Source organism: Limanda limanda, chromosome 20 (assembly GCF_963576545.1).
Source record: "Limanda limanda chromosome 20, fLimLim1.1, whole genome shotgun sequence".
NCBI lineage: Eukaryota > Metazoa > Chordata > Actinopteri > Pleuronectiformes > Pleuronectidae > Limanda > Limanda limanda.
In genome coordinates, this window is record NC_083655.1 from 12,276,520 (window position 1) to 12,288,560 (window position 12,041).

The 12,041-nt window shown below is 41.4% G+C and overlaps 1 protein-coding gene across 1 annotated transcript in view; it reads right to left on the bottom strand.

Moving 5' to 3' along the window:
* The window catches only part of cntnap2a (contactin associated protein 2a), a 326,430-nt gene that overhangs the window by 92,449 nt on the left and 221,940 nt on the right, over nucleotides 1-12,041 (bottom strand). The window contains exons 12-15 of the mRNA XM_061094189.1: nucleotides 7,951-8,057; nucleotides 5,754-5,873; nucleotides 4,710-4,825; nucleotides 3,395-3,479 (exon numbers count right to left, since the gene is read on the bottom strand). Coding sequence (XP_060950172.1) covers nucleotides 3,395-3,479; nucleotides 4,710-4,825; nucleotides 5,754-5,873; nucleotides 7,951-8,057 — 428 coding nt within the window. The remainder of the gene's footprint in view (nucleotides 1-3,394; nucleotides 3,480-4,709; nucleotides 4,826-5,753; nucleotides 5,874-7,950; nucleotides 8,058-12,041) is intronic.

The window sequence follows — 12,041 nt, forward strand, 5'->3', positions numbered from 1 at the left end:
GAAAACTGCAGCAAGCAAACTAAAATATATTGGTCATGAACTTTTGAACATTTGCTGAATCCACATTGTTGTGTGGCAACAGGACTTGAATTTGTTGTCTATACTGATTTCTCATTACGGCTTAAAGACTTTATACCAAGAAGAGGAGTTGTTCAGACCTATACTGGAGCCTTTAAAACTGTTAGGATGGGAAACCATCAACTTCTCTGCAGGTGGGTTAAGGTCAAGCACAGAACTCTTGAGTCAGCCGGACAGATGGGACTCAGGTTCTGGAAACTGAAGGACAGAATCAAATTGCTTTGTCATTTTCCGTTCGAATTTGTAGACTTTTGAAGGCAGCTGTCCACTGGTGATATACAGCACCAAGCCTGCATCAATGAACATATATAAACATGGACGACAGATTCCCTCAAAGTGTACCCAAATTATCTCAATAGACCCCTGGTGGCTGGCTACAGTATAGGTCAAAAACACCACCTCCTCCATGTTAGCAAATTGGACATAGGTCAAAGTGCACACAATCCCCCCCCCCCAAAAAAAAAATATAGCCTTGTGTTTGCATCTGCATGAGGACTTGTTTGTGCAATCACTGCTTGTTAACAGCTTGCTTACGCTGTAAAGAAAGATACATACGTGGAGAGTGCTAATCAAAGCTGTGGCTCCAACACAGTGGATATAGCGTTCAAAAGTCACTGACAGACAGGGGCAGAGACAAAGAGTGGAGAAAGAAAGATTTAAAAAGGAAAGAAGAAAATAAGTCGAGGTGAAATTGGAGACTTGAAATGATAAAGGAGAGAAGTACAAAGTGAGAACAGGGTGGAGGTAAGTGTGGATTAAGTGCAGGGAAAAGATGGGTCAAATTGGTACATTTGGATGCACAAGATGAAGGAGGAAGAGGAGAGGTAGAAGAGGGGTTGGGGGGTACATTGGACCATATGTCTGTCTAAGTTGTGTGTCTGTATTTGCAATGCTGCATGCATCATTTCAATCCAGCGAATGAGGACATTCGACGGGGGACAAACTGTGTCTGTGAGGTGATAAATATAATACAAAGGGCAGAGTACGTGGAACAGGTGAGGGAGGGGTCAGACAATTAGGACAATTACGCCTCATATTTCAAATTAAGGGTGTCACTAGTGGCAGAATATAATTCCCATTTAACAATTGGTTTATTTTCTAAATGCCATCTCTGGTGTAATAGATGAGATCAAGATGCAAGTGTACATCTTTATAGCAGTGTGTGTGTGTGTGTGTGTGGCTGTGTTTCGCAGTGGAAATGCTGTTGACAGTATAACTTGATGAAAGCTGACAGCTAATTTATGAAGCATATTTTTGGGTAAATTATTTTTCCCGGTCCTACATTGTCACTCATTTTAGACTGGTAATTGGATTTCCCTAACTTACAACATACTGAATCAAGAGTAAACTACAGTGGTTAATGAAGGACTGATGGACTGACTGAATGTGTGTGTGTGAGGTCGGGGGGTGGGTAGATGATCTCGGATGCAAGAGTTCATGCAACATCGTCTTAGTGTGAAAAAATAGCAAATTAATAGTACGTGTGTGTGTGTGTGTGTTAGTGTGCGTGTGTGTGTGTGTGTAGATGCCATCTCTCAGAGCAGTGGAGGTTAATTGCAAAGTTTTGGTCTGCTGCACTAATACCCTACTATTACTAACCACCTATTGCTTTACTCCTTCTATGTCAATCATGAAGCATGGACACACATATTATAGAACACACAGACACACACACACACACACACACAGACATACACACTATATGTTATATATACATTTAACAAAACCTGCAATTTTCGATTCCTCCCTCATCGCCTTTCCATCGTCTCTCTCTCTCTCTCATTCACTCTAATTGCCAGGGGTGTCTTGTCTTTCTGAAGCACGATTGGTTTTTGTGTGCATGTGTGTATGCATGTATGTGTGTGAAGTATGTGTGTGTGTTTGTGTGTGTCGACTACTGAAAATTCCACTATTTGATTGTAAATACTTGGTTCTCAGAAATGGGGCCAGGGAATCCATTATGTCAATGAACGGTTCCCACATATATAATAACACAAAGATTTTTGTATGTGTGTGTGTGTTTGTGTGGCATAAAACTCTGACAACGACAGCAAGCTTGCTCAAAGTGAAAACCCCACAGCACAGTGAGTAGACGCACATGCACACGTATACACACACATGCACACACACACACAGACGTCTTCCTTGAACAAGATATTAGACTAAATAACAAGCATTGTCACAGACTGAGCAAAACAAGAGTAAAACGCTGCTGCCTTTGTCTCTTCTGTCACCAGCAGTGGCAGCTGCACAGCTGCACGCTCTCCTCCCTGCTCCTCTGTACGACACAAAACCCCTGTTCAAACTCGACTCTACCAACCAGAACACCAAATCAAACATATTGGATCCAGGGCAAACCACACATAACTCAACCATTTTGAAAGCCAGCCTAAGTAATCCCAACTAACCTTACACTAAACCCGAGGCTTGCTCGAGTACATTACGACCGATCTGAGTGCAAACAAACCTGATGCAAATGAACGTAATCCAAGTTAATCTACTGAGAAAGATCCCAGCCACAACGCCACTGATTTCCAATGGTCTGTTTAAATACTAACATTTGTTTTCCAGTGCTGCGTTCGGGCAGGTTGGAGGCAAGAGCAACAAATAAGTGAGAAATTCATAGAAAAAACTATTAAAATAAAAAAAATTTAAATAAAATACTATTTTCCACTTTCTGTATTTTCTTTTTGCACTATGTGTAAATTAATGTGTGATGGATAAATGTATTTTCTACTTTGGAATGTGTTTTGCTACAGACACATCCAGGGCAAATTTCCCATGGGGACGATTATGTCTGTCTCATGTTTCATCTTATCTCAACACTGAAACCATCTCTGTCAACACAAGCATTTAAACGGTAGTAAGACAAACTAACACATCTGAAAACACGCATCACATGGCCGTTCACGTACACTCAACACAAATGGATTGGTTGGTGCTTCCATTGCTGCATGAAAAGTTGAGCCCTGTTAATCATCATTTCAAAATATCTCCATTTTAGCCTGTGCATACTTATTTCAAACTAAAACAGAACCAGCAGTTCCCCAACTTCTTTGTTTTAGGCTGGAAAGTGAGGATGTAGCGTTAGTGAGGAGTTGTGTCACGACAAGTAACAAGAGGAGCTTCAGTGTTTGCTGGATTAAGACCTGGCCATGGCCCCGTCATATGATTCACATCATTTGTCTGCATTTGTAATGCCTCATTAATTCAGATTTTTCTTTTAACTTGTGTCCTCCCTCTGTCATATATCCCCAGACAGAAGAGCAGCTGGGAACAAACCATCTGAAATAGAGACATCATCCCCAGCTTTTACCTGGAGTGTTGAGCAGTCTGGACTTCTGACAGCTGTAGAGGATCTGCTGCTCACAGTATTCTGCGCTGTTGGTGATGGCGGTCAACTGTAAACACATGGACACTTATTCTTTAATCTCGTTCAACCAGACCTGTCAATTTCATGAAAAGCACAAATTATCGAGCCTCAAAATGAAACAAAAGTGCACAGTAATGTTGTTTTGATTTGGAGAAACTGAAAATGGAAAGAGCGATCCATATGAAGTTGGAGGAAACGTGATTACAGGACGGATCCGCCACACAGGCCGTGTCATTTTGTGTGACTCAGTCGTGGTGTACACTCTGCAGGTGGGAACCGCTGTCACTCCTCACCCGAGGGCTGAATGCTGCAAAGCTCGCACGCAGTTTGCTTTTGACGGAGAGTGACAGCTGCAATCTATAACCACTCGCCATAAAGATTAGAGATTTGACTCTTGAGCAGACCGGGGTATTTTGAGTTGTACGATGCAGAGCCGGAGAAGCGCGCGGAGGCCTGAGGTGATACGCTTGTTATTATGTTGGATTATTATTAAGCGTTAGAAAGAATTAAGACTGGATGAGCAGAGGGGGTGCAGCCTGAGCATGGATTTTCCTCCTCACAGTCACAAGCTGGGGAGTCACCAGAATACAACGCTGCTGTTGGTGTAGATTTGTCAAAGCTGTGACAGCAGACATATTGGTTTGAAGCCTGAATGTTACAGTGGTTACAGCCTTCATAAAAGGTTATGTTTTCATCTGACGGTCAGCAGGACTACTCAAGAACTACAGATCAGATTTTCATGAAAATGTGTGGAGAGGCTGATATAACCAAAGCGAGACCTCTACACATTTAGAGCTGGATTCGGATATACGGGTGGATCCAGGATCTTGGTATGAGCTCTCTGAACAGCAGCCATCACACTACCCAGGGAAAAACAACTTCCCTCTCATTGATAACAGGTACATCAAATTTCAGAATATTATGTCTGATTTTTGATTATCAGTTATTAGGGGTTAGAAAACTCTAATCAAACCTAATCAAAGCTCACCAGATTCTCAAGAGAATCATGTCAGCAAAGTTAAATCTCCAAACATCTCAAAGTACAGCTCTGCTCACATGGACTTGTTGATACTGTTAAATTTCCCCAAAATTTGTTTTTGTCTCTGCAGTTTTTAGGAAGCAAAGTATTGTAGGTGTGACTGTATAACCTAAAGCGAGACGTTCTTCACAAACCTGTGCTGATGCTTTTTCAGGATGAAATCATATACAGTATATCCAGAGTATTGAATTGTATACTAAACAAAAAAAAATATCTTACCTGTTCCATAGAGGCGCTGTAGTTGACCTGCAGAACGGTGCGTCTCTCTCTACTCGAGCCGGTCACTGTAGTTTTGGGTGGCAGGTTGTTCATCACTGTCGTCCATACTTTGTCCTCTTTACACAAAAACACACATACACAAGTTTTACAATGTGGTAAAAATAATAATTCTTCAAATGCAAGAAACAAACCTGTTGCACATCGCTTGTGCGATTTATTAAATACATTTGCATTACCAGTAGAAACAGCCCAAACTTTTACGACAGAATTTTTTCATATTAACGTATTAATTTCGAGAACAAATTAATCAGATTCTTGAGAATCATGGAATCTTAAATTTCAAGTTTTATCAACATTTTGAAAATCAAAAATGACTCAAATGAAGATATATTTACACATATGACATGCAGTTGCCGTGGCACTGAAGTTTCTTCTGTGTCCTCAGGGTTCAACAAACTCTTGTGCACTGTTATGGCATAAGCCAGTCACTCAGACATCTCCCTGTTCATTCCCACTGTCAGTCGGGGGATGTGAGGTGTGTCTGTCTTTGTGTGTTTGAGTGAGTGTGCAATTCAGTGTGACCAAGGGGCTAGCCGGCGGACGGCAGTGACATTTCATTAAAAGTCTCGCCTTTGCTGTGTCTGCGTGCGCTTCTGTTGCAGACTATCTACTTATTCAACCGTGTGTGTGTGTGTGTGTGTGTGTGTGTGTGTAAGTTAGATAGTCTGTGTGACAGAAGTGTCACTCAGACCATTGGAGCACTCTCAGGTATACATAACAAGTCTGTTTCATATGTGTCTGTGGTGTTTGTGTGTGTATGTGTCTTCTTCTTCACAGTTAAATGTCAGCTGGGACAGCGTTGCCATGGAAACCCCAGGTATTGCAGGTTAAGAATGTGCAGCGCTACAGAGTTTTCTCCTCTCACAGGTCACTTGGTCTGGACTGGAGTCGGGTAGTGTGAACAAACTGCATGTGCGTGTGCACACACACGCACACACACACACACACTGACAACAATAATTACAGGCACTCCGACACACAAACCTGTCATGTTGCAGGTGACTTTAAAGGGGCCAAGGGGTCCGCTGCCGTCAGGGTCAATCCAGTAGCTGTCAGCGGACCTGCCCAGATGCTTATAGGCCTCACACGAGGGCTCATAGATAGCTGGGGGAGGTTAAGAGGAAAAGAGAGGAAAAAAAATAGATTTTAGAAAAACTAAAAAGCAGTGGGTGCTGGATGGATACCGGGGAGAAAATACTTTAAGTATAACTACTGAAGTTATAAAGCCAAATAACACATAACAGTGACAAATATCTCATTGCTGTGGACATCAGTATCATGTTGAGAGATATGCATTGATATTGTTAAATATCCATATGTTGTGATAATGATTTCAAAGCACTGTGGTTGGATGGGAAATGTGGTTTGTTGTGGTCTGAGGGTGGCGTCGCTTCTGTCATGATTTAACCAACAGTTGAGGAGGAAGAGTTGATCCTGTGGTAAGCATGAAAGAGATTTGCAGGATATCCTTCTTATTTTCTTATCTGAGAGTGGGGTTTGATATGGGATTTGGGATTTCTAGTGTCAGGTTAGAAAATACAGCATAAATCCTGGGATAGACTTATATCGTATGCTACCCACAGTGACAATGTTAAGATACAATAAAGATGAATCACTACCCCGAGAAAGCTGGCATCTGTTTCTCTACATTTCCCTGTCCGTATTTCATTTCTTCATTTTTTTACTTGCAAAATTGGACCATTGATTAATGATATTGTAGAATTTAATGATGGATCTTAAACCGCACATGAATGTCTGCAGATGCTCTTTTGTTCCCTCCTCCAGAAGGGAGCTTAATGTGGTTGCCAGTCTCTATTCAGCGCCTGTCAAGAAGTAGTGTCTTGTCCCACACACTCCAGCAATCTATCTGACAACATATTGATGTTGTGTTTGTGTTGATCTACACAGAAACAGACAGAGTGGGGAGAGGGGGGGAATTAGCCTTCAGATGGACGGATGCAAGAGTGAAACTTTCTTGATTGAGCCAAAGCTGTTTTAAAGAGTTGGCACTGAGTTTCAAATAGTTAAAAAGCTGAGATTTCTTTTTATCGGCTTTTTATTACTTTTACAGTTTTTTTCATATGTCTAATATTTCTGTCGGCTTGGACCCTCACCTACAGTCAGGAGTTAGACAGTGAAAAAAAAAAAGAAATCACAGATACAAGTGAAAAGTTCGGACAGCCGGAGGGAGCTCGTAGTACAGAGCCTGTTAAGGTGGCCTGGGAATCATATTTGGGTGAATAAGGTTTTTGTTACATAATCATACATCTCCTCTGTCTTTTTGCTGGGACCCTCGCTTATGGAAATCAGCTGTGGGTAGTGGCTGACCGAATGAGATCATGGATACAAGCAAGCAAACAGAAGGGTTTGGACCTGAAGTTCAAAGTAAAGCTGTTGCTCGTTCGCGTTGAAAGAAGCAATGTTAAAGTGGTTTGAGCATTTTATTTGAATGTATAAGCCTTTGGTCTAAGAAAAGGGAGGTCTGGATCACACTGCTTAGAGTGCTGCAACCATGACCCAACCTTGGTTCAGTCGAAAAAGATTATAGACATTTATGGATATTCTTTCTGTCCCCTTCAATCTCTTTCATGACATTATTTGACCATTGTTATTAAAATTGCTTGTTTCCAAAACCGTACAAAACCAGAAGGCATCTGATATAAGATGACATAAACAAAGAAAAGTAGCAAATCTTCAAACTCAAGAATTTGTACTCAAAGTAAATTAGATACTTTTCGAGAATAAATTAACATTTATATAATAACGACGCACTATACTAATAGTATCAACATGTAAAGTGAACTATTTTCTACAAAATGTTATAAATGTTAAAATAAAGTTTTGTGACTAATGAGATATTAAATATCTTCTTCACACTAATAGCCTCTCTCTCACCCTCTTTTATTTTTTACATTTGGCTTTCTTTCTCTCTCTCTCTCTGCCTGTGTTCTCTTTGTGTTATTGCTGGTGGGTTTTTCTTCTCCTCAAAGAACACTTCAAAAGTTCATCCGTCGCTCCGCTGGGAATTGTGGCTAAAATGACATGAAGGCAGACAAAGGACAGCAAAAGAAGAAAAACACGAGGAACAGAACACAGTGGTAATAATGTGAGGGTTAGGGAGGGACACACAACTGCACGCAACCACACACACACACATTCTCTCTCTCTCTCCTGTACTTACAAGTGTGACACGTGGCTCCGTTGTATCCCGTTCCATCACAGGTACAACTGAAACTGTCCCACGTCTGTTTGCACCGGCCGCCGTGTTCACAGTGATTAGGCATACACCTGGACAGATGGAGAGAGAGAGAGAGAGGGAGAGGGAGAGAGAGAGAGAGAGAGAGAGAGAGAGAGAGAGAGAGAGAGAGAGAGAGAGAGATTTAAAGTATTTTGTGAACATGTGCTGCCTTAAAAGGATGGAAAAAGTACACAAATTCTGTTCTACCACAAAGCCTCAAAGCCTGATTCAATATTGGTTATAATATCTCATAAACTGCCAGCTTAAATTCAATTGGCTTCACCTAATTGGACACACTCCTAGTTATGAGTTCCCTAAATGTGACTGATTTTCTTTCCCATCAAGATCCATGAATTATTCCTTACGTAAGTGATCACAATTTCCTGAATCCACCAACTGATCCGGATCTGCATCAACAATTTATGGGTTCCTTCATGACACATTTCTCAGCCTTCAAACAGGTTTTGCGGATATCTGAATTAACCCACAATGAAGTGGACAGACTGTGGACTCTTGGAACACCACTCGATGATTAAACACCGATGACTCCTGAGTGAAGGGTACAATGTTTTCATAGTATAATGACTATCTCACTCTGTGGTGCAGATTAAATCAGGAAATCGATCGGGTTCAAAGAATCAGACTAAAGGGGATCACCCGAATCTGCATGTAAACGCATCTTAATTCCAGAGTATGGCTCAACCAACAGCAGGATTTAAACAGTGTAATATTTATAATATTCCAACAGTGAGGGCAAAAAAAAAGCAGTAACATGGAGCAGTCACGCAGCTGGTTACGTAAAAAATCTCTCTCTCTCTGTTTTGGCCTTTTATTCAGTCTAAAAAAAACATTTTTCACACTCTTTGATGCTTTTAGATTTTTTTTATATCTGTCTGGCTATTACAGTAAATTGTGGACAAGTTAAAACTGAGAAGTGGTCGCTTGAATCCAGTATTTGACTGTCAAGAATCGCTGGTCATGTAAACCAACAGAGAGCAGTTAGGAGCTGCAATAACTCTATATTTTATATATTGAATAATGCCTCAAACCTGTGTTTTCTTCTGTTTGTGGAAGACGTATCTTTATATTCATCTTATCAGCTGCACACTTAAAATGTGTGTTGGTGATGGTCCAAGGAAGTGTAGTGTCGAATTTGGTGCAATTTGGAAAAGTGATTTGTTTAATATTCATAAAATATGAATAAACAGGCAAACAGCATCTTGTCTGCAGACTGAGTTGAGCATGTCATCATCCATGACCTCGGGTAAACTACAGCACTGGTCTCTAAATGTTCCTGATCATTATTATTTCATCATATCGGACTGACACAGGTCTGACATAGGTGATGATCTCCGTCCTGGCGGCAATATGATTGATTGATCAAATTTGATTGATTGATTATTTTGAAGAGCTGGGAAATTGTGTCTATTGCTCAACAGATCTCTGAGATAGAGGTTTGAGGGCACGGCACTAGTTCTATCAAACTGGGCAACAACAGAGATGAGAATGAAGAAAGTTCCACATTTGGATAAACTTTGTGGCTCTAGTGCACAATGTTGTGTTTTCTTAGCCAAACTAGGAGGAACTTTATCATTGCAATTCAGTATCCACATTTCAGAAAGCACTTCAAATGAAAGAGTGGAGGGGCAAGTAAACAGTGTTATCTGCCTCAGTGTGAAAACAGCACGAAGCACATCGTAGTTAAGACATCACCGCCTTTCTTGATGAAATTTGAATACCTATTGACATCCTGAGCAAATCAAAGTTCTGCGGTTTGATCTGCCTGTGGGCTTTAAGCAGGGACGGATCCCGAGGCGTTGTGGTGTTGGAGCAAATGCACGCACACACATACACAGAGTGATGATAAGAGTAAAACCAGCTGGAGGAAAAACAAACACTGACTCGTGAGCTACAGGGGTCATTTAAAATGCTGAGTTTCTTCTTAAGTCATGCTGTGAGGGAGACGCTTCATCTCTGGAGGGGGACATGATGATCAGTGTGTCACAGCCACGGCGACTGGGAAGCTGACACAACCAGACGGGCTTCTCCGTGTGATATACGACGAATTCACTGACAGTAAATCATCTTTAACTGGGAACATTGTTTGTTGGGATGCACTTTCCTACTTTCAGAGTCAGACGGTGCACGCTGTGGGTGAACAAACGTGAAATACAGAGGCTCATGTTTTATGTACTGTGTTATATGTGTGCATGCAAGTGAGCAGCAATGCAGGTTTAGAATGAGGGAGGAATTTGGAAATGGATCATCCACCTCCTCTCTGAGGACTCTGCATTCTTTCAGAGTATGTTAACTGATGCAGAGAAATACACATTGGAAAATATCAATGTTTTTCACGGACATTATCCTCCTGTATTCTCACATGGGCTCACTCTCACATTATCCAGGGTTGTGTCGGAGCGTCTGGCAGGGGATCTACTCTGCAGATTGTCTGGAGTAACTGACTCGGACATTTGTGTTTTCACATACAGTCACTCCGGATAATTTTAGGAGGAGTTCAGTGCATGCCTGAGAGCAACATTGCATTCATTGGCTCAGACTTGAAACTGTAAGAGCCTAAAAGTGGTAGAGAGCAACATCAAGTGCTTTATATGATATGAATAAATCAATAAAAAGAAATTAAAAAGCAAACAAACCGAGTCCTTTAACTCTGTCATTTGTTTTCCACAAAAAATCTAATTATCTTGATTTCCTCAACATGCCATTGCATGTACTGCAAATTAAAAACAAATCTGTAGCTTCAGCAGGCTATCAAGGGCATGACAACATTGTGTTTTGCTTTCATAATGAGTTCCAATTGACAAGCAAGGAAAAAAGTACAAAAGAGTCATTATGCCCAGAAATCTGTGAGCAGTAAAATTCATTGACAAAACCTATGTGTTCTAGGCTGTGTGTGAGGAAAACAACTAAGTCGAATGGCGGCAAATGGAGAACCTCTGGAGTGTGTGTCTGCTTTCATGTGCCGTTGTGGTACCCTTAGAATAACGTTGACATTGTTGGGTAAATTAATTTGCATGCGCACAGCCTTGCCACCTGTTTGTGTGAGGATGATATTGTGTGTGTGCGTACACGTGTGTGTGTGTGTGTGTGTGTGTTTTGCTTCCACCGGCATCACAGCCCAAAGAGAATCCCACAGTAGAACGGCATTGATCAAAAAGAGGTCAGACAGGGCTATTGAGCTGCCTTCAAAGACATTCTGATTAGTTCGATGGTAACACTGCGCCCATTCATCTTCCATGGCAGAACCGGGCCCACCTAAAGTACTGCAGGGCTCACACACACACACACACACACACACACAACATCTTAAATAATGGCGCTGGGATAATATCGGAGGTGAGAGCAAACAGTTGTGGACGTCTCGGGACCTTCACGACGGTTGTTCTGAAAATCTGACCAAAGAACCACTGCTGTTAGCAACTGTCAGCAGTGGAAATGCACCACACTCAGCCATAATAACAGTTTCTAAACTACAGTCGCACTTAAAGGTGACACACTTCTCCACCGCAGTGTGGTTGCAGTGGCCCTGTGGGGTAATTGCAGTGAAAATGCAGCATCTTCGGTCTCAGCATCCGACAGACTTCATGGAACCCAGCGTGCTGCTCTCTTTTCTGCCTCCAGGTGTCACAACGCTCCAATCTTAATGCACATCGTCTTATTTCAGCTTTGAAGTGTTTCACAGAATTTCATGCTGGAACTGCGTAGGACAAATAACTCAGATCTTTTACACGCACGGTTTCAGGCATTTAGTCAAAAGATCCATTGATCACGGTAACCACAGCACCTCTAGTCGTGGGAATATTAAACACAATATACGCTACAGTTAGGAAGACGAATGAGAATATTCTTTTTTAAATCTGATGTTTCCCACAGCTGCTGTAGTTCACCTGCATTTATGTTGACAAACAATGCTGCAGTTGTGAAATATCCTATAGATAACACCGGAAACCAGTTTGCAGTTACTTCTGGTTAACTATAGCAAGATGGGACCAAATAATATTGGGTTTTATTTGTCC